This window comes from Polyodon spathula, chromosome 15 (assembly GCF_017654505.1).
Source record: "Polyodon spathula isolate WHYD16114869_AA chromosome 15, ASM1765450v1, whole genome shotgun sequence".
Lineage (NCBI taxonomy): Eukaryota > Metazoa > Chordata > Actinopteri > Acipenseriformes > Polyodontidae > Polyodon > Polyodon spathula.
Genome location: NC_054548.1, coordinates 15,210,740 through 15,234,664, shown reverse-complemented (window position 1 = coordinate 15,234,664; position 23,925 = coordinate 15,210,740). Strand labels below are relative to the sequence as shown.

The 23,925-nt window shown below is 38.0% G+C and overlaps 1 protein-coding gene across 1 annotated transcript; it reads right to left on the bottom strand.

Annotated features, from left to right (window-relative positions):
• Positions 1–10,527: 10,527 nt before the first annotated feature.
• LOC121328169 (H(+)/Cl(-) exchange transporter 4) lies at positions 10,528–23,831 on the bottom strand. The gene is made up of 12 exons (XM_041272717.1): positions 23,676–23,831; positions 19,681–19,832; positions 18,095–18,194; positions 17,588–17,775; positions 17,321–17,443; positions 16,303–16,509; positions 15,592–15,672; positions 14,653–15,198; positions 13,925–14,111; positions 12,805–13,203; positions 12,282–12,498; positions 10,528–11,777 (listed from the first exon to the last, which is right to left on the bottom strand). The coding sequence occupies exons 1-12, from the start codon at positions 23,686–23,688 to the stop codon at positions 11,687–11,689; spliced, it is 2,304 nt and encodes a 767-aa protein (XP_041128651.1). The 5' UTR covers positions 23,689–23,831; the 3' UTR covers positions 10,528–11,686.
• Positions 23,832–23,925: the final 94 nt, after the last annotated feature.

The window sequence follows — 23,925 nt, the reverse complement described above, 5'->3', positions numbered from 1 at the left end:
GTCCATTAAGATTTTGTTAACTGCTGCAATGAATATAGACCATTTAAAGTGGTGCAAAGCACTTTGATTTTAAATAGGTACTACCATGTGCATGTGAAAAGGGTTTGAATGAAAGAATCAATAGATATGTCGATAGTATATCACTTGGGTGAAAAACAAACAACAAAATAACCATTACTTAGGTAATATGCAGGCCTTCATTGTTTTAAGCATTTAACTGCTGTAACAAATCGAACAGTATGCAACGTATCCTTTTTATTAGACAAAAACAACTCTAATTGAAAAAATGCTGGCTGGCTATCTAATGTTCAAATGCCAAACTAAGCAGGCTTGGTGGTCCAGTGGCTAAATAACAGGGCTTGATACTAAGCAGTTCCCGGTTCCAATCCCAGCTCAGCCATTAACTCACCATGTGTTGCCCTGAGCAAGTCCTTAACCTCCTTCTGATGAGACATAAAACAAGGAGATCCTATTGGAAGTGACTGCAGCACTTCTTGCTGCATAGTTTCAAATCCTAGTCCCTCTGAATCAAACTACACATCTGACCAAGAATAGTAATATTTACTTTAAATCATTCAGTAAAAAAGTTTTGTTCAAGTCAAAAAACTTAAATATAACAGAATCACTAAAATTCTTTCCTGTGGTTATATTTGCCAATCTTTGTCTTTTGATCCATCACTGATCTTTATAATATAGGCAGAATACACTGGTATGCGATTTATTCTGTCAGAGGGTGGCAAAATAAACACAGACAGGATCATTTTCTTACTACCAAGGCAGTACAAAGAAAGTTGCCAGCAAATAGAGATATATTAAAGCAAATAATATCTAATTTTCATTAGAGAAGTCCATATGATAGTAGAACAGCATTGGTATTGTTGTATGAAGGATTCTTGATTAAGAGACTTCCTTTTTTGTCTAAACAGTCTCTATCGTCAGCACCTTGCTTTTATTGCGTTTGCATAGCTATCTCTCTTTTCAATAGAGGCATAGTGTATACTGTACAAAAGGTATTTTATAACAGTAGTTATTTACATGAGGGAAAGTGAGGACAGTTGATTAACACACCTGACTATTGATAGCCAGCCTCATAACTGGGACATTTCAGCAGTGAGACATTCAGAGCCAGTTTAACTCATCACTGGGCCCTAGGCAAGTATACACTTGGGGGGCCCCCCTACCCCTGAACAAAACAGCCACAGGCATACACATACATACAAACATACATATACACATACACACACCTTAGTATACCTCATAGCATTTATAACTATCCCGCCATCCTTTTACTACAAAAATCTGTATGAACGACTGAATGAATGACAGAAAATAAATTGTAGGGGATGTGTAAAATACATTTCACTATAAAAACGGGAAAAAATGAAGCCTACATTAAATCCTGCACAGGAGGACAATGACTTTTCCTAATTTACTGGATAAAAATGTCAAACAAGGAAGCTGAAAAAATAACTAGCTCCACAATAGTCATAAATAATGAAATAACTTTTGAATAAATGGGCATTATCTGTCAATTGTTCCATTCTTCCAAAATGAAATTAACATCTCTGATTCAAGTTGTCAGAAGTGGTCATATTCCCTAATCTGATGACTGTATCTATGGCCACAAGTAAACACAGCCAAAGCATTACCATATAATCTCACACATGGGTGCATGGGCTTTTACTTGGATGTTTTCTTTGAGAAATGCAATTACTTTGATTCAATATATCAGCCCATGCATTGAAGATTTGAGCAAATGCAAAGTAGGTTTTCTTTATAATTTGTACTACTATGCAAAATCATAACATTGGTAAATGACCATTAATTTTCATTTGTTTCTTTCTCTTCAAATCCTTTCTTAAATAGTCATGGCAACGACCCTTTTATAAATAAAACTAATTTATGAGAAAAGAGCTATTCAGAGTGATTGAAACTTCTTAAAGTATAACAGATTTAAAAAAAAACAAACATTTAAAGCAACTGCATTTGAGTTTAATTAAGTAGGATCCAATGTATCGTTTTCCCTCTTACTCTGATCTCTTCTACGCTGCTAAATTGTTGGTAGTCATGGGCTCCTGTCACAAAGATGGCCTGAGTGGGTGACGTCAGACCAGACACAGGAAATAAACAACAGAAAGGCGGAGTTTTGTGGAGCTGAGCGAATGGTATCGCTCTGCATTTAATAAATAAACAGAACAGAAAATAAAAAGGTTGTAACATACACAAAACACAGGACACGTCAATCATCGAGAAAACAAAAAGACAAACACGGCGAGTAGATATTTAACTACTGTCCTGATTACAAGTATTACCTCCGTCTCCTATCCCATTCTCCACTCACCGAACACACAACCTAGTGTGGGTCAAAACATGCAGCTTTTATGCAGCTGTACCGTGACTCGATTGCTAATCAATCATTCAATTGGAGTCATGGTACAACTGCACGTGAATTAATAAAGTGCAATTCCCTGTGCTCACATATTACATTTTACTTGCACGTGAAGTGCTGTGCAATAAATACAAATGTACATTTTAAACACTCATGTTACACAGACCCGTTTATATTCCGTGTACCAATGACTATACACCAACATTAACACACAACACAAAATACACACAGGGGCGGGCGCTTTGCCACAGCTCCATAATCATTTGGAGTTTTATTTTCTTTAAGGGGTTTCATGGTTTCTATAATAAAGCATTTATCATAAAGCAATGACTATTTTTGAGTAAGTACAGTGGATCACAGTGGTATTTTACAGGAAAGGTAATTTACAGTGCAAAATAAAATGTTCCCATTTTCTCGACAACCCTTTGAGAAAACAGCCTTTAAATACTTAATTGTGCAAATGCTCCGGGACGTGATGCAAGAGCAAGTCACATTATTATCCTAAAAAATTATTATGATTAATGTCATAAAGTTGCACATGTGTGCTGTCAATTTTAAAAAGTTAGCCATTATCGCAGAACACACATTTCGCTAGCTACTGTCAAAAACCTACAGTAGAGTCAACAGTAAGTGGAGTCGTCCCAATGGAAAATGGAATATAGACGCTTGTAATCAGTTTGATATGTTTCAGGTTGTCTTGCAGTCAGAATTTAGTAGAGCTTATTTACAAAAAGGCTCCAAGTAGTCGCATATGATAATATGTCAGGTTTAATGAGGCATAGTTAAGCACGAGCTCACAGTTGCCTGCAACATTACAATGATGGTACAAGTGGCATTTAAATTGATTTGAAAATCAAAAAGCTAGCTGTGAAACTACAACAGCATTATCTTTAATGAACTTCAATGGGCTGTCACAGAAATGACACTCACTGCACGACCGACAACTCTGGTAATATTCAGTAAAGATCCTATATTTCTATAATGCAATTTGGTTGAAGTCTTAACTGTGAATAAAAAAAAAATAATAACATACTTTATTCCTTTAGAGATGTCAGTTACACCAGAGTTACAAGTAAATTTGCTTTATGCAGGGACTGTAACCGCTAGTGTAACGACTGGCAGGCTGGTTTGATGTTAATCCTGGCCAGAAGACAGTATACAGAGTCCAGACACTGGTTGCTGGTACAGGCTCAGAGAACATTTATTTCAGTAGTTCAATGCTTCAGACCTTACATAGCCAAGTTCTGCAGTTCCATTCTGTATAATAGCATTCATCTCACAGAGTCAGGTACTTATACCATTTAGCGCTTTTAACCCATGTCGCTTGTCTGAGAGATATTCAGTAGAGTACAACCTAGTAAACTTCACTAAAGAACTGTCACGTTTCTTAAAGGTACTTTAGCCAATTAGTAAAGGATTTTTAATTGTAGATATTAAACATTAGGGAAAACATGTGTCCCGTTTCACCATTGTGCTCAATCATAAAGGTAAACTATGAGGAACTGAAAGTAGACAGATATTTTGAAGGTACTGATGAAGACACTAGCCACAGCTATAGTGAACTTGACATACAGTTAGATACAAATTATAATGAGCATTGGAAGCCATACAACACCAAAAAGCAATTGCAATCATTTACTTGATTTCCCCCAGTGTCTCAGTATGCATTCCTTGCCTGACATCGCAGTCAATAATTGGCTCATTTGGTTTGGGGCGCTTTACAAAGACTTGGTGGCCTGCAGAGGAAAGCCTATAATGACAACTGACAGAAAAAGCATTGACACATAATGAATACCCTTCTACTGTCCGAGAATAATGAGCTTTTAAGGGTGCTGTACCATCGTTCTTTCAGAAAGAAACTATTTCAATCCTTGCACTCCAAAGACTTCTCAACCTCAGCTGCTGCATGAATTCAGGCCTAGGGCAAGCTGGCAAACTGCCACTCTCGCTGGATTTAACCACTGCTGGATTAAAAAATGTATTAAAATAAAAAGGTCATCCTATAAAACAAACCGACAGTACAAGTAGACACTGTTAAAAGTAGAATTACAAAAGTATTACTGGTCTCTAAAATGTAAAGTAAAAGAGAAGGTTAAATCGTATTTGGTTTTGTTTTTCATCGCTTGTAACAAATACAAGACAAGGCGATTAAACAGGCCCAGTTTCTCTGCATACACTGCCTAAAGCTACCAGCCCAAACACTGTGTATCCCGATAATTTGACATAGACTACCTTGCTCTTTAAAACAGCCAGCAGATAGCTTTCAGATTCCCTTGTGACAGACCCGCCGTCAGCCCTTCAAAAAACATAGGCACAAATATTGTTTAGTATTCCGGTTAATTATCGCCAATTACCATGACTACATATTTTATTATCACTCTAATGTCCTTATATTTGAATGCAATAGCTGCACCAATAGAAAGCATTAGTAGCAGACCAACAAATCTCATTTCAGGTCTTCAATACACAATACATTAAACAACCTTGTTAAAAACAGGCTGACCTGTTCACAGAAGGAATTAAAGTAGTTTTTAGATATTTGCACTAAGGCTGCAGTCAGTACATTGTCATTTTGAATGCAGGTGGGTTGTATTTCTTTTGTGAGTTACTCCAGCCAGTCAGTGATGTCAGTTTGAGAGATAGCACAAAACAAGCAGCACATAAGTGTTGGGCCTTGTGTTTTGCAGCTTTGCCAAGTTCACATCTTATTCTGGTTTGGGACAAGTAATACATCTTTCACACAGCTCACATTCAAATTACTGTAGTTCTACGCACAGTAATATGCGTGAATGCTTGTTTAGTGTTCTACTTTCTATAATGTGTTTTTTTAAGGAAGGTTTAGGGTACCCAGGCTGTGTGTTTGTGTATAACGGGCGGCAGGTCATGCGATATATACCAATTACAAATATGGTGATTCCAAAATACATACTTTGCAAAACAATCCTCATAAATTAAAATAAAAATGTAATTAGAAATTGGACTGAATCACATTTGTGAGGGAAATGTGAGGGACACTGTACTAGCTAATAGTTCACAGTGACTTGAACTCACCCTGCTGTTCAGTCCTAAGCCCGCCACAAGCAGTGAATTGTGCCATATTGTGCTGAATTGTGTGGTGGTGAATCTTGATGAAACAGAAACATACACGTTGGTCTGGCAGTTGCTGATCATAAAAATTCAATTTAGAGAGATTTGTGATATCACCCAAGTTTTTATATAAGAACAATTGAAGTAAATCAAGTCTAGTTTATATAAGAAAAAAGTAGACCCGTTTTTTCTTTATCTGCTTTGATTTAAATTCAGATCTATTCCCCCAGCCACTGTAGGTGGCTTTCATTAACTTCTGTATGCTTCATTTAACATTTAATTAGTATGAATTCCCTGGTCTAATGCCACTCAGTAGTTTGTCCTTCGTTTGATGTTGGTTTCTTTTTGCAAAGCTTCATGATTTATTGCTAGAAACAGTTTTATGGTTTATGGATTTATTGATAATGTAGGAAGGCAACAGCACTACATCAGAAAATGAAGTGTGACTGTAGACAACTGACCCTGGCTACATGTTTGCAGATACTACATGTGTACAGTCAAAAAATGTGAAAGCCTGTTATTAGTATTATTAACATTATTGCAGCCTCTTGTGCTGAAAATCTTCTGGTTCTTCGTGTTAATTAATTTACGATATGCATATATTCCAAACACAACCCTGCTACACCCTTGGTACCGTTGCTGTAGGTCACATGATCTAATTACAGTGTTGGGCATTTGTGTAAACTGCAACACTTAAAGTGACGGTGGACAAGGAATAAGGCAACACATTTTCAACTATAGTATTGTATTTAAAAAATCTCCATACCCCAAATAAAAAATAAATCGTTAAGAAAAGCAAAGAATCAAAACACCTTTAACACAAGAAAAGTAGGGGCATGTATAATGTTGTTTGTAAGGTAAGAAATTACATTATTTAAACCTTATTTTAAGAAAACGATTATAGGATAAGTGTATTGCTGCTGCCATTTATCAAAAGTCCTACAGACATATGCTGTAAGGTTGTGCAGGTATCCAATGCTAACAATAAAAACATCCGGACAGAGACTGTACTTCACTACATACAGCACAATACAAATCGCTTTCATCAGAGATCTTTACATAAAAATGAATCCCATGTGTGCAGTAGGCCCCCTGTCTTCATGTTGAAGAATTTCACGCAGACACAAGGTTGAAAAAGGTGTCAAATCCATCAACTACTACGTAAGTAACTGTGCATGAAGGTCTCATATTTCTCTGTGGTATAGTACAGTTTTTTTTTTTTTTTACACTTACAGTACATGTCCAATATGAAATATCAGAGCTGGCACATGACCTCCTGAGGCCAAGGCTTTTATTATATCAGGTACCCATTATCTCACACTGTTACGACTCGTGAAAACATGTTTTCCCTGTGAAAAGACATGTGCATCCTTTACAAGAAGTTAAAAAAAGCTCTTGAACGCACATGTTCATGTCTTGACCTAGTTTGCTAACATTCCACGGGAGTGTTTTGCGTTTGTGCACCATCTAGTGGACATGATAAGACATAGTTATTTAGAAGTTGATTTAATGAGATCCTTTGTAAACCAGTTTGCCGTTTGTTTTAAAAAAAGATTCTTGTTTCTTGCAGGCCTTGTACCGTTGGTTGTTTTGTAAAAAAAAAAAAAAAAAAAAAAAAAAACACTTTGCACTAGAAGATATTAGTTTGGAAAATAGGCTTTACACACACACACACACACACACACACACACACACACACACACACACATATATATATATATATATATATATATATATATATATATATATATATATATATATATATATAATTTGTATCTGTTTATTATCCCATTTTATTTGTGGTTTAATCATGATTTATTGCTGTTTCTGGGCGTGGTGGTTAGTGCTGCTGTCTCACAGTGACATGGTCCTGGGTTTGATTCCAGTCTCAGGGGTCTGTCTGTGTGCAGCTTGCATGTTCTCCCCATGTCTGTGTGGCTTTTCTCCCACAGTCCAAAGACATGCTGTTCAGGTTGATTGGTCATTCTAAATTGCCCTGTGTTTGTGTGTGCGTGTGCGCGTCCCGTCCAGGGTGTAGTCTTGCCATGCACCCTGTGTATGCTGGGCTAGGCTCCGGCTCATCACGACCCTATAAAAGATTAAGCGATTAATGATAATGGATGGATGGATTATTGCTGTTTCTGAATTTTTTTTTTTTTGGAACCATATAAAACACTGAAATCATTAGAGATGTTCTATTATAAATCCCTGACAAACTGGCACAGAACAAACAATGGTCAACATAATGGCAAATTTTAAAAAACGCAACCAAAGTAGGTCAGGGTTTTTTTTTGTGTGTTCACCATTCCTTGTTCTGTGCCAGTACCAAAATTCAGCTAAAGCTACGGCTTGTGTGGATATACCCCAAGCTACATCATGCCAGCCCTATATCAGGCTCAACTGGTTTAAAAACAGACAGTACGAAATGTATGGTAAATGTCAGACAATCAGACATTTCATTTAACGTAAAACTTAAAATAAATAACTAGATTGGAAGATCTTTTTATTCACGGCCCAACACAAATTTTAAGAATTCCCCACAGTGATGTTGAAGAAGTCAACAATAGTCTAGTGCAGGCTAAACTTATTGGCACTTTATGAGAATCTCAGACCCCCTTACAGCAAATTACATAGAGGCTAAAAAAAGTAATCAGATATAGCAAGGCCTGTTAAAATCATACAAATAATTACTTATTTACACTCTGTTACACGTTGCTTAGCTGCAGTGCATGGGCAACTGCCTCTGTGATTTTTCCATGGCTGGCTACTGCCCTGTATAGTATGCTCATTCAGTTTTTTTTTTTTTTCTTAACAGAACATTCTTCATTCTTGACTAATTGGTACTGTTCACAGATACCCATAAACGACCCAGCTGAAGAATGCAACAAGTCTAAACAAAGGATACCTTACATACATACCCATTTCTCTTTCACAAATAAAGTTACAGAAAACATGCAGTTTCTTAAATGTAAAGGGCACAATTTTTGTCATAGTTGATATGGCATTTTAAAAAATGCTTGTTTAAATAATTTATAATAGTACAACTTGCACATAAATCAACAGTTTAAGATTATACCCTTAAAGTACAGTGTGACAGTCAGACAGACAATCAGTGCACAAGGGTTCACATTTTGAATAAGGACCCTAAAAATGTCTCTGTAACTGACACTTTAATAGAACTGCATAATTCTTTAGCTATAAAAAAAAAAAGTTCAAATGCTTATTCCATTTTATTGCACAAAACACATCATGGTAAGAAATAAAAAGAGTTGTACAAGACAAAGAAATCCAATGCAAATAAATGATGTAAAGCTGCTTCACACAATTATAAGTAAAATACAGTAAAAATATAAAAAACAATTTATATAAATTATCCATTTATTTATTAGGAGGCAAATGCTTTCAATATTGAACATAGGCACTATGTATAAAAATGTACTGGCACTTTACCATTTACCAAAGAAGTTGAATAGTATTAGTTACTAAACAATTTTACCTCAGTGCTTTCATACATGCCCAAACTAAAAAAAGTAAAATATAAATTCTGCAGAGCAAAATATAGGATCAAGAATATTCAAGCTGCAGCTTTTTAAAGATTACTCTGAAACTATAAAAAAGAAAGGGCAAATAGAAATGTACGGTTCTTTGCAATCAATGTTTTGTCATTTTCCTTTGTTGGTATATACATGCATGTGGATATTAATCCCTTTGCCCTTTTTTGAAATCATGTTGTGCACAGGTACGTAATTTTGACAGTTTAGTGTTGGGTGATAAACATAAGAGAACAATCTTATTAGTCAAATAAGACAGGGTTGTCATAGCTTCCTTACAAGAAGCTCAAGGAAGGAGCATTTGCTGAGGGGTGTCAATATCCTTTCACTGTTTTGGACTGTTATAGATGCCAAAAATAAATAAATAAATAGATAAATAAATAAATAAAATAAATACATGGAATTAATTCAATACACTCTCCAATAAAAACACTTCATGTGTTCCATCTCTGCTATTTACCTCTAAAATAAGTAACAATTCGTTAACATACAGTAGTGTAGCAGTGATACTGGCAAAACAATGTCAGTACTGAGTAAAAGATAATATCTAAAAGATACAGTTGTCATGATGAAACTGTTAAACATTTGCATATTAAGCAAGATATGTTCTGAATCTCTCACTGGCAATACTGATGTAATCCATCAAGGAACCAATGGATGCTAATAAACCTTGTTAGTTCAGTGCCAACTAGATCAAAGTACAATACAGCCATACATATACAACATTTCTCTATAGCTTCAGTAATTAAACTACATACTAGTTAGAGCTATTATACATATCAATGACAGGTTTAAATAATGAGTATAAAGTATACTCAACATGATCAACCTTTGCAATGCCAATTTTAAAATCAGCCGTTCTGCATTTAAAAGGCCTGAGCTCTTTATAGTTAGCTTAAAGAGCAACTCTGCAGCTCTGAAATAGCAGTGATCTTAAAGGGGATAGGAAACACTTTTTGGTTTGTTTGTAAATAATAAAATAGATGGGAAAGCAATGTAATCTCAAGTTTGTTTCGATTGTTTTCGATCAGCATATGTCGAAACGAGCTGTTTAAATTCCGCGGTCTACCAAACTAATCCGCCATTGCTGGAAATCCCTCCTGTGACGTCAATGGTTGGAGAAGGCAGCGGGAGAAGTACGTGATGTGTGTTAAGTAAGTGATTTCTCTCATACAATTGTTTGGAAAATGTCACATTTTAACATGAGATTTAGAGTTTTGTAATTGTGACTTACTGAAGATGATTTTTGTGCAAGATCATTATAACAAAGTAATTTATATATGATTTACATATAGCTTTTACATGAGTTGTCCAGTTTCCAAAAGTCCATAGTACTGAGTAGTAAAGTAAATGCACTTGGCATCAGTGACCTGGGGCCAGTTGTACTAACGGGATCAAAAAACAGGATTGGATCAAGGCTTATTTTTAGCCGGATCATGAAAAGATGTTTGTGCAAAAAGCGGAATTTTTCTTTTTTTTTTCTTTTTTCTTTTTTTAAAGAAAGTCATCAACAATGGTTTTTACCCCGGTTTTCTCCCCCAATTTGGAGTACCCAATTATTATTTTTTATCACGGTTCACCGTTGCAACCCCGCGGCGACTCTGAGACGTGCTCCTGCCAATCCATCATTTTTCGCACTGCGGATCGTGAAGCCAACAGACCTATAGTGCCGGAGGACAACACTAATTAGAGTCCTGTATCAGGCATATGCAGTTCGGGTCAGTAAAAAATAATTTCCAAGTCTGAATTTGAATCACTAAAAACATTTTCTGTCCTTTAAGCGTACTCGTCTGTAACCCTTTCCCAAATAACGTATTAGAAGGTAAATGTACTGTACTAATGTTGCCTGCACTGAAGCAGGTGATTAGGGAGGAGTCAGCTGATTAAGCAGTGTACTTGCTTGTTTGATACTTTGCAAGAACTTTTTATCACGTCTGCTCGGTGATATTAAAATGTTTGTGAAAAAAAAGATGGTGTAGGGTTTCTATGATGTAGTAGATAATAGTTCCAGTGTTGCAGGGGGGACAGGTTAATAATTACAATCTAGTATTTCACCTAAACTTGTTTGAGAGCCCTTTTAAGGCCTGCAGGTGCTTTAGAGTTTAAAAAAAAAAAAAGTCATCAGGATGTGATGACTGAAAAACATTTGTTTTTAACTATTTAATTATTTTGTGTGGCTTTAGGTTTTGTTACTTGATATTGATTTATTAGCAAATCTGTATTGACTTGGCTTTTCAGCTTGCTTTGAGATGCCTGAAGAATCCCAAGTGCCAGGACTAAACAACCTTCTTCGTTTTATTCAAGTCAAATTATGCGTTGATGCGTCGCTTTAACTCTGCCAGCCCTACCTACTCTATTTATAAATTATTAATGTGGTTGATAATGATTTCACACTACAGTATAACTGAGAAAATATTAATGCTTTGTTAAATTTGTTCCAGGGTAGGACAACTTTTAAAAGACAAAAGCTTAGCATGACATTTGCAGTGGCATTGACAAAGATTTTTCTTCCGATTCCTTTCCCATTTCAGCGAGTCTTCCCAGTCTTTTCCTATTTGTCACAGCAAGGCCCTGGGTGCTTTCATTGGCGTTACAGTATATGCTTAGAAACTCCTTGAAGGTATCAGCCAGCATGGACTTCATCCATCTCTGACACCGATTAATTGAACATGATAGATTCAGGGTCCTGGTTTGCCATTTGGGCCATGTGTCGGAGAACGTCCTTTTTAGTTATAATGCCCAAGAGGCGCCTGTAGAGAAGAAAAATAAAGTTTACATCAGTTTGTGGAAATTACTTCTCTGAGGGCAAAACTAACTTGGAAAAAAAGCTCCCAGATACAGTAAGAGTCTACAGTATGGCCCCTTGTCAAAGCTGACAGAAAAGTTGTGTCTTTGTCGCTTCAGTAAATAGGAATGTACCACCAACTGGTAGATCAGAATGTAAACACACAGACTAAGAAATCATAAACACTTTGAAAATCTGACCAAAAGACAACAACAATCTTAAATGGCAGCACTTTCACCAATTGTTACTGAAAAGGAAAAACAAAAACCATCAGTGATATTCATCCACCACCAGGCCTATATTACATCCACAGACTGCACAAGTAAAGAGGTACGTTTGGCAAACACATGCCTCCATATATCCCCACATTCTGATACTTTCTATATATGACATACATTGTGCATATGTTCACCTCTGTTGAAACCCCCAGAGGGGATATCATCTCCATCGGTAGGTAGAAATGACTTACCCACTGCGGGTGACAAGGCACTGCCGGAGCCCCAGTTTGCGGAAAATGTCCACTACTGTCTCCATGGGGGTGTGGTCGGTCACTGTGAATGGGCACAGGTTGAGGATGCGTCGCAGCTTGAGGGACTGGGGGCTGCTGGCAGGTGACTGCGGGGCGTCCTCAATGAAGTACACCACAGAGCTACTCACAACACCATCCTGCTTCTGTCTGGCACTTTCTGACAAAAGTTAGCGCAAGAACACAAGGAGAAGCATAAGCAAATTTCCGTTAGCAATCCGTTATTAGGCAATAAGACAGTTTCGTTCTGACACTAGGTGGAAAACACAGGACTGTGTGATCCACCTTGTGTGTCCTGTTTTTTTTTTTTTTTTTTTTTTTTTTTTTAAAGTCATTACATAATTTAATTAATTTTATTAATTTATTATAATCTTTATATCCAACTTTATTTAAATCCAGTATGTGACAGGACACATGTATCCCAGCCCTGTTTTTGTAACGGGTTTCCCAATACGAGGTTGCTTACTGATGGCCAGGAGGAGGTCTCTTCTCTGAACAAAGCCAATCAGTCGCTCTGACTCTTTGGACACCACCACAGGAAAGCCGTTGTAGTCGGTGTCTTTGATGAGGGTCTCCACGTCCTCCACAGTGGTGCTGTCCTGGGTGAGGACAACCAGGGGGGGCTCACTGCGCCGCGGCCGCATCACGTCAGTGGCCAGCGTGCGGTGCGTGAACTCGTCCTTCACGTCCAGGAAAGGGTAGCCGTTCAGATGGATGTGTGATTCGTAGATGCCCTCCTTCCCAAAGGCATCTGCCACCCACTTGCTGGTGACAGCAGCAGCCATGAGGGGTACGATGTACTCCAGGCCCCCCGTCAACTCGAACATGATCACAACCAGAGACACCGTCATTCTGGTAACTCCGCCTAAGAAATGGCAAACCAATGACCTTATCTATTTACATACACAGTCATGACTCAATCAGGATTGATATTGTTAATTACATAAAAAACAGTATTAACTGGAAATTAACCGTGTTCCAGCAGCAGAGACCCCTGTGGGGCTCAGTTTAAAATCTGTTGTAATGTATATTATATATAAGGCTTACGATTTTCTGCATTTTCTGAATTTTAGAATCACCTTTTCAAGAATTCAGTTGATACCTGTTAAGCCATTCGTGCATCTCAATCACAACTGAGAAACATGTTAATAGTAAATTGTAAACTAAAATAGGATTTTAAATCGGCCAAGCCTTTATTTTAATTTACAAGCAGGACGTACAAACAAGATTGCAACATGTTAATAAGTAACTAATCTTTATTAAAACTATAATGAAAAATAAAGTATTTTATGCTGGACACACTTTGTTACGAGTAACTGTATTTGCATAAAGATGAATCGCTTCTGCTTTTAAATGAAAAAGTAAGACTTGTGATTTAAAAGCCTGGAAATGAAATCAACTTTACTATTAAACGCGTTTCTCAGTTGTGATTGATTAAAATGAATGGCTTAACAGGTATTAATTTAATTTTTAAAGGAAAGTAGAAAAGTTGGAGGAAAATCAGAAGCCCTAGTTATATACAGCAAGAGCTGTGATGATGTCACTTTAAATGCAATGACTTTGATGCGTGTAACTCGTAACCTTACCCAAGCAAGCTGCAGCCCCCACCATGGCATACAGTCCTGGAGTAACACAGTCAGCACCTGGTCGGCACCAGTTCTTGAAGATAATCCAGTCATGATGGTGGTAGGCCATCTGCTCTACACCTATTCCAACAATCCTGCCGGCAATGGCACCCACAGCCATACTGGGAATAAACAGTCCTGAAGGAATCTATAGACATAGGGGAGCAGACCAGAAGAATGAGTAGAATACATCACTACAAATATTGTAAAAGCTGTGTCCAGTAATCATTTCCCCTAATCATAGTGTGTGTGTGTGTGTGTGTGTGTGTGTGTGTGTGTGTGTGTGTGTGTGTGTGTGTGTGTGTGTGTGTGTGTGTGTGTGTGTGTGTGTGTGTGTGTATATATATATATTTTTTTTGTCTAAATTCCTCAGGCTACATCAAATTACACCTCTTACTGAACTTCAAAATCCGTATCACTTGGTTTACCTTGCAATGTACTTCATAGTATCTTAGATATATATTGTCACTGGCTGTGGCAAACTTCAAGTTTTAGATGTTTGTAAATTATTTCCCTCTACTTCGTCAGTTACAGCAGCCTCTATGACAGTACAACTAAGTCAAGCAGACAAATGTTTTAGCTCAGAAATCTGTTTTTGCTTTTTGAAGATGATATGCCCTCTATGAACTGTTTTATCTGACAAACCCAAGACATATACACAAATGGCAGACATCAAGTGATTAGCTTACCTTCATGCCAAAGGTGAAGATGGTGATGACAATTTTGAAGATAAGCGCCAGCGTGAGCTGCCACAGAGCTGCATAGACACCGGGGCCAGCAGGACGATCAGGGATATCATCTATGGGCCGGGTCATGTTTGAGTCATTGATGTAGTCGCAGAGCTGGGAGGACTCGAGTGCTCCACAGTCGTTGAAGAGCTCCGAGATGAGCTCGCTGGTGCTGCACCGTGTGTACGGGTTGGGGAAGGCCACGATGGCAGTGATGGCAGTCACTGCAATCACCTCCAGCACAGGGTACTTGCCTAGCAGCGTGGTCTTGCGGCGATGGCACCAGGCAATGTTGCCGCGGACAAAGAGGGTCCCCCATAGCCCCCCGAAGACGCCCAGCAGGATGAAGGGGAAGAGCTCTGCCATGTACCAGGGGGTGTGGTACTCCACATAGAACAGCACCAGCCGGCTGTTTCCAAAGGGGTTTATGGAGCGCAGGGTAAAGGCTGCTACCAGAGCTGCAAAGAAGGACCTCCACAAGGTCTTCAGTGGGAAATAGTAGCTCACCTACAGTAGGAATGGAGCACATGTCTAACCTTTGTAATCATGACCTTTTACAAATGTATTTTTTTATTAAAGGGTATACATTCACATTTTAATTGTAATTTCTGTTTGCAATAATTCTATATATGTATTCTTATTTCCAATACTGAGATTTTAATTTTTTTCTCCCTACCTTGCTTGAATGTTGTCTGGCACGTGTCTGCTTCCTAATTCCAGATAACAATGAGAAATATCTGATTCTGTACTGTCCGTACCCCGTAAGAGATAAATATACATAAATATAGTACATACATAAATACAGAGTACAAACATAAATATAGAGTATATATAGTCTGCACCGTCTAATCTGGATATTGATACTTGCCTACCGCTATATATTGCAAGAACATCTCCTACCTCCTCAAGGCTGAAAAGTACTCCTCCAATCGGAGCGCCAAAGGCAACCGACACTCCAGCAGCAGCAGCAGCTGACAAAACCTGAAACATACAAAACTGTGCATCAGAAATATAGAGCACATATACAGCACATTACACACAATGCTATTGTTTGTTGTACTATATTTGTTTCATTTTCTTTAAGGATAGTGTACAGTAAATTTCAGAATATAACATTTTTTTACAAAATATTGGAAGAATGTCTGTGCAGTGTATACATGTTTTATGTTATATTCACAGGTTTTCTAATTTGATAGGCTTGTATAAAGAAGAGCGTTACACAAGGGATGAAACCCAAGGCTGCAGTTATTCGTGTTACACACAGGTATGTGTTACGCAAAGGGTGACGTTATATACAAAGCATTCTCTTTAAATTAGACAGCACAAAAAGAACACACTTTGTTCTATCAGCACTGCCTGTCCCCAACCTTTTTCTAAACTTCATGTTTCCCTATAATGGATACTGGATTTTAGGTAGCAGACAATGGATTAATGCACTAACATGTCACCTGGGAAGGGACTTAAATTCAGCTTCGGTCACAAGGCAAAATGTTCTTCATGGTCTTAGCTTTGCCGTCCACACAAAATCACCACTATTTTTTTTTTTTTTTTAATAATTGGCACTAGGCAACTTTGTAAACACTGGACAGTATTAAACACCGGACAATATACCTCTCTCCGCTTTGCCTCATTCTTGCTGTACTTGGAAAACAGGCCGCTGAAGAGGTTGCCACAGCAACAGGCCACGTGAACAAGAGGCCCCTCCTTCCCCAAGCTGAGCCCCGAGGACACCGCCAGCACCAGGGTCACTGTCTTAATCAGGAGAGTCCACTTTCCCAGGTAGCCTCTGATGATGAAACCACTCAGGATGGTCTTAATCTAGAAAACAATTTATTTTATTATTACTGAAAATAAACTTCAACAACGTTAAGCACTTAATAAAAATTTTTAAAAAGACAAAAGGTCACCTGACAAAACTTTTTTTTCCCCCCCATAAACAATACAGTACCAACAATATATCAGCAGTAGTGGTAAACAGGGTAGTATGTAGAGTCATTCCTAAAAGTTTGCACCATTATGAATTGTGTTTTTATCTCACATGCTGAAATGTGATTTACTGTTTGGATTAAAGTATTTTACAGCCAGTAAAATGAGAAAAAAAAACTGACCACCCAAAATGATATTTCAGAAGTATAAAACAGACTGTAAACATAGTCAAGCATGAGTTTCCCATTATCTCTGCATCAAGTGGGTTGAAGTGAATGATGTCAATATGGCAGCATGACAAACAGGTCATGCTTTACACTAACAGGATAATAACAAACAGAAAGGGCTGTGTAATTATTGTGGTCATTTCCTATAATTTACTCAGTTATACTATATGTTAGGAGTTACAGTTAGGAAAAGGTTGTGATAATTAAATGTAATATTAAAACACACCTTGGCAACTATTTAGAACATTTACAAATAATTATCACCTAATAAATTGAAAATATCACCCTGAAATAGAGCTACACTACCCATGCAGCTTCTTTATGGCACTTGGTGCAGATTGGTCTTCCATTTATAGGTTGATTCTAAGGAATGCTCTAGAGCATTTATTTTTAAACTCCATATCAGTAAAAATACTGTACACACGTGCCTCCCTCATCACCGAAAACACAAAATTCATTTGACCACAGTTCCTCACCTCTGGAATCCCAGACCCGCAGGCATATGGGGCGAAAACTCGGACTAGGGACACTGCCAGGAAAGCAAAGGTGAGAGCCCACATCACGTACAGGAAGTAGTTCAACACATAAGCGCTGGCACCCTGTAAAAGATCATAAAGGGTAAGAATTATTAAATAAAAGCATTTCATTTAAAAAAAAAAAAAAAAAAAAACATGGTGCTAAACAAACCTCCCTAAACACAAAAAGAAAAAGTTTTGTACTCCCGTCATGCTCTAACTGCTCACCTCCGATCGTCCAACCATAAGCTCGGACCATTTCTGCCACTGAGGGCACTTGTCCCGGTCATCAAAGGTGGTCTCGTTGGAGGTCCAGCAGCACTGCTCATGGCTGTACCAGAACGCAGAGAGACACACGCCCTCTTTTAAATCTGTCATCCAGTCCACCGCTAGATCGATTACGCCTGCCAGCGTACCTGAGCACAATCAGGTTTAAAAAAAAAAAAAGGGTCAACAGACAATTACTAAAGGGTATGCAATTAAACCATTACAGGTTACTCTTATCCATGTGTCCTCAAACACAAAAAGATACATGGCATGTGTGTTAATTTAGGTTTACTCCTAACCTTGTGTTTTAATTGTGGATGCCTGTAAAACCATTACAATAATGCCCTACAGATGCAGAAACCAAGTTAATCCCTCCTCATGTACAGTGGTAAAGAACCATTATAGACTCATACAGTTCCTACCATCGTTGCAGGTCATCAGTAACGTTTCAAGGATTAAAGGTCGTACCTGCCAGAAGCCCAATTAGGAGCATCACCACCCATCCTGACCAGGCATCCAGCAGGCCTTTTATAAACTCCCATATCGATTCTTTACTTTTATTGGCAATCTAGAAATAAAAAGAAGATAAATGGATAGGAAACAGGGTGTAAACAGTTAGCTTTAATGTAAAGAAAAAATATTTGGTGAAAGAAATCATGAAGGGAAAGTTGCAAATGGCATGCAGAAATTGCAGAGTAACACCTATGTTTGACAGGCACTTGGGTAGACCATAATAAAAATGCATATTTTTTAAAAAACTCTCCCGAACCAAATAAACCTACAGATTTAGTCCATATGTACTACATATTATTTCTAGTGTCTGAAAGGGATGGGGAGTGTTTGATTTATTGTATAATGCACTGAACAAAAATATAAACACAACATGCAACAAGATTTTACCGAGTTACAGTTCATATAAGGAAATCGGTCAATTGAAATAAATTCATTAGGCCCTAAACTATTTCCCAGTCATGTGAAATCTACAGATTAGAGCCTAATGAATTTATTTCAATTGACTGATTACCTTATATGAACAGATATAAAAAAAAATTAAAAAAAAGGTAGGGGTGTTGATCAGAAAACCAGTCAGTGACCACCATTTGCCTCATGCAGCGTGACACATCTCCTTCGCATAGAGTTGATCAGGCTGTTGATTGTGGCCTGTGGACATCAGCAAACCGCTCACCCACACGACATCATACACACTGTCTGCCATCTGCCTGGTACAGTGGAAACCGGGATTCATCCATGAAGAGCATAGTTCTCCAGCGTGCCAGTGGCCATCGAAGATGAGCATTTGCCCACTGAAGTCAGTTAAGACGCCGAACTGCAATCAGGTCAAGGCCCTGGTGAGGACGATGAGCACACAGATGAGCTTCCCCGAGACGGTTTCTGACAGTTTCTTCAGTCATGCAAACCCACAGTTCCATCAGCTGTCCGAGTGGCTGGTCTTAGACGGTCCTGGGATGGTGTGGTTACACGTGGTCTGCGGTTGTGAGGCCGGTTGGACATACTACTACACTCTCTAAAACGACATTGGAGGCGGCTTATGGTAGAGAAATGAACATTCAATTCTCTGGTAACAGCTCTCGTGGACATTCCTGCAGTCAGCATGCCAATTGCACGCTCCCTCAAAACTTGAGACATCTGTGGCATTGTTTTGTGTGACAAAATTGCACATTTTAGAGTGGCCTTTTATTGTCTCCAGCACAAGGTGCACCTGTGTAATGATCATGCTATTTAATCAGCTTCTTGATATGCCACACCTGTCAGGTGGATGGATTATCTTGGCAAAGGAGAAATGCTCACTAACAGGGACATAAACAAATTTGTGCACAAAATTTGAGAGAAATAAGCTTTTTGTGCATATGGAAAATTTCTGGGATCTTTTATTTCAACTCATGAAACATGGGACCAACACTTTACATGTTGCGTTTATATTTTTGTTCAGTGTATGTGCTGAGGCAAGAACCTACTGGAATTGTTGTATCAGATCTGGACAAGTTTAGCTCAATACATTCTAAAAAAGCTGTGCTGTGCATTAGCTCCATTACCTTCCTGTGCCGGTCTGTGTCCCGGGATTTCTCTCTCAGCCAGTCGATGGTGTGGAAGTCCTCATAGGTCCCTACGTCTGGTATGGGCTCATCCAGGAAGTCCATGAGATTACCCGAGCCATTGATTTCTCCCGTGGAACCCATGTCGGAGCCTGAAGTGGAAAAAAAAAAAAAAAAAAAAAAAAAAAAAAAAAAAAAAAAAAAGGTATTTTACAGTGAGTCGTTGCAGTTACAAATTACTTATGGTTTACAATACATATGTCATTGGCAACTGGGTTTTGCTGCAGTCAAAAATGGAGGAAAAAAGATTTTTTTTTGCATGTTTAGAATGAACTAGGCAAATCTGAGCACGTGACCTACCTAATTATTTATCCTCCTCATGCTTCTGGTTGTACTCACCGTCACCGTTCACCCTTGTGGCCTAGAGCATGTATGCAAAAATAAACAAAATATAGGACGTGGAAATCTGATTACGTTGTCCGTCTTCCATGCATTACGTAGTGGATAAGCGCTGGACTACAGTCTACTGGACTGCCAAATGTCTCTCTTTGTTATTATTTAAGCAATAGAGCCCGTCGAAGGAGCCGTAGGCGAGGGCTGTAATGAAAGTCAAGGTCATGTACCACACGGTAGAGCACGCATCGAGAGGGCTCTATTGCTATTTTCTCCTTTAAAAAAAACTTTAAAACCTCTGTTTACCTTGAACTTCTGATATTTCACGTGGTAACCTGCTGTTGAAGAAAATAGTCCCTAACAATAGTTAGAATAGAAAAACATATACGTAGAGAAAACATCAATATTATTATTATTATTATTATTATTATTATTATTAGTTGTAATAGTAGTAGTAGCAGTAGTAGTAGTATTGCTAACATATTTATTTATTGGGGTCTTTTTCTTGTTATAATTTATCTGGAAATGTACAATTGTTGAATAGTCCATGTAATATTGAGTCTGACTCAAACTTGTTGCTGGAGGCGGGGCGTCATTCAAGCTGGCAGGGAGTGGATTGGCTGGTGCGGAAATAACTGAAACAGGATTGGCAGTTTGAATTGCTAGTTTTGGGGGTGTTGTTTGGATCTAGCCGATGACAGAATTGTGAACCAATCGTGTCTGATTTACTATTCCAGTATCTGTGAATTGATCCTTGATTTACCGTGTCCTGTCACATACATGATTTCCCTTGTCTCTAGACCAGCGTCAGAAAGTATGTTTAATTAGCTTTTTATGTTATCAGATTAGATTGTTCAGGGAAAAAGCCGGTATTTGTGTGCGGATTGATTTTAAAATGTAACTCACAGTTAAGCACTGCAACGTTCAAGCAGGCATCTATGCAAAATAGAAGCCCGCTAGATCTGGAAGCTGATTGGCTGTTTGCACTCAATCGTTTTCTAATTATAATGTGTTACTATTGGAATGTTGCTTTGCTTTCTACATACTTCACAATGGAATCACACATCTGGAATCTAGTATTATTTTTATTATTATTAGTTCACAGTTATGGGCTTTCCCCTAATTTTAGGAATGCTGACTAATACTTTTTCATGTTCACTCGCGAGGTCACCTCCCTCCACTTTTTGGCGCAACGTTGTGGTTTATGGTTTGGTAACTGGCCTCTGGTACACCAGGTTTATAAAAGACCACATAAAGTGGTTTCTAACATTTGGCCCAAGCCAGTTACGCTGTGACATCACCCAGGAGGTATCCTCATCACCACATGGATACATACTTCACTTTCACTCATGAATTCCTAGTAAAAGTGCTTGCTTTTAAAAGTACCCTTTTTTCCCCCCGAAGAAGGTAACTTTAAAACGTATAGCCTTGCAAATATATTTGACTGCTGCCAATCATTGTATCGCGGATTCTATTTTATTGTGAGGCTGGATTAAGGTAACAAAATGTTGCGAGAAAATGCACTTTTTCCATTGGCAAAATTCAAACCCAAACAATGTAGCGACATAGCGCTGACGATAACCACTTACAAAAACTTTATGAATGAGTTAACGTCCTAAAAATACATTGAGAAGCCAACATTACATTTTACTGTATTTTATTTCTTTAGTGCAGTGGGGGGGTGGGGGGGCTATTTTGTGTAACTGACAAGATCTTTTGGTAAAACAGAAATGCAAACCCCAACTTTTTTATGCTTTTATTTTACGTGTATTTTCTACTACACTGTAGAGGCACATACTTATTCTTTCTACATGATAAGACCAATCTTAGCATTGCAGGGGTAAAGAGTTAACTGTACAACTGCAACTAAAAACATCTGCATAAAATAATATGCTATCCCCCTTTTTTTTTTTTTTTTTTCTTTTTGTTTTTGGTTTGCTGAGGTACAGTTGCGCTTGCTTTGACATTCACATTCATCATTTCAGAAATATCCCTCTTCATTTCAGGATAGCAAGAGGGATGTGACAAGGGAGGAAGCTTGTGCAAGTGCCCTGAAACAGAGAGAGGAAAACTGTGCAAGAATGCAGTACACAAGCACCATTGAAATATGTGTAAGTGTAAAACAAATCATAGATAGATATAGTAGCATGACGCTTTAGCAAGAAGGAACAGTGAAAAAAGAGATTATTAAGCACTTGTACATATTTAGGCATTTGACTGGACAGTGCTTTGTCTTTTAAAACCCATACTGATAAAGTTAAATCTAGAATTGGTTTTCTGTTTCACAATAAATCATGTTTCACATATTCCGCTAGGTATACTCTAGTCCAGATGTCTGTTCTTCCAGTACTGGATTATGGTGACATTTTCTACAAAATGGCTTCGAAAGCTGCTTTGGGGAAGCTTGGTGCTTTATACCATTCTGCTACAAGATTTATAACTGGTGCTTCTTATCTTACTCATCACTGCAACCTTTATATTATGGTTGAATGGCTTTCATTACACACTAGGCGACTGGATAATGGTTAGTTTATAGAACCCTGATTGGGAAAACCCCACTATATCTGCGCAACCTATTACAGTTCTCTGCTTCAGTTTACAGTTTAAGATCAGATTAATTTATTAGACTAGTTCTCCCCAGAGTGTCCACTGTTTTGGGGTGTAATTCATTTCAGTTTGCAGCTGTTACACAGTTTTGTTTCAGAGGAGTTTATTTATTTATGTATTTATTAAATCGGGATCTGAATTCACTTGTCTAATGCATGTGTTTGTATTTGTTAATGTGTTATTCATTTCTTTATTTATTCTATGTTGTATTTGTTTGCTTTGTGCTGCTGTGATGTGAGGCTCCTGACCAGATCGTCAATGTAAATGAGAATTTGTTCTCAATCTTTTTATCTGGTAAAATAAAGATTAAATGAAATAAAAATGAAATATCAGTTTTTCCTATCAGTTTTTCCTCAATAAGGCCACATTTAACCATCTGTAATCAAGTCTTTAAGCTCATCCCATTGAAATTGTTATGGTTTGGATTGAATTTGGATTCTTTTTACTGCTTCCACTGTAGAGTGTGGCCACCGGTGAGCGTTGGTGGTCGCTCTCAGTGGCCACAACGTCTTTTGGCATGTGAACCACTACTTTAGATAAACAGTCACATCCTTAGTGTGGTTTCTGGTGTCAAAGTTCATGTGTCATGATGAGACAAACACTAAACAGCTAACATTTTACTAGAGGAAATCCTTTAGCCCATGGTTATACCAGGTAAGAACCAGACACGAGAAATGAAAATGCACAGAGGCGTTCATTGTCGTCGCAATTCTGAGGCATTGAGGTTAACAAGCACTGCGCAGTAATACAACATACGATATGTGACTGCAGTTACTAGAATACAACAGGGTATTTATTTTTTAACTGCATCAATTCTGTTGCATTACTTACTATGTTCAACACCGCATAAACGCATGATAACATTGCACAAAATTAAAAAAAAAAAAAAAAAAAAAAAAAAAACAGGATGGTTTACGAGTACATCCCTGTACTGAAAACGTGCACTGTCGGTAAGCCAAAGCATGTAAGAAACAAATGAAACCCTCCAGGCTTACCTTCTGAGGCCATCTTCTGAAAAATTAAACAAGCCTTAATTTCCCACAGTGTTTGATCACTGGAGTAATTTCATTGATCACCCTGTATCAGCTCAATGAATCGTAATTCTGGGCCACTTGTCCAGGCTTCCCCAAGCTAAACAATAGGTGGAGCGAGAGTAAAACAATCCCATAATGCATTGTGCCCACAGCTGCTGTTGTCATGGTTTGCCTGCTTCCCATTTCGGTAGTGCTTACAAAGGTACCACGA

What these genes read in the sequence shown, in the direction of transcription:
- LOC121328169 (XM_041272717.1), bottom strand. An exon ending in ATGAGGCAAAGCGGAGAGAG is followed by an intron (nt 15,673 to 16,302) that starts GTATATTGTCCG and finishes TGTATGTTTCAG; the next exon opens with GTTTTGTCAGCTGCTGCTGC. An exon ending in TCTTCACCTTTGGCATGAAG is followed by an intron (nt 14,112 to 14,652) that starts GTAAGCTAATCA and finishes CTATGTCTATAG; the next exon opens with ATTCCTTCAGGACTGTTTAT.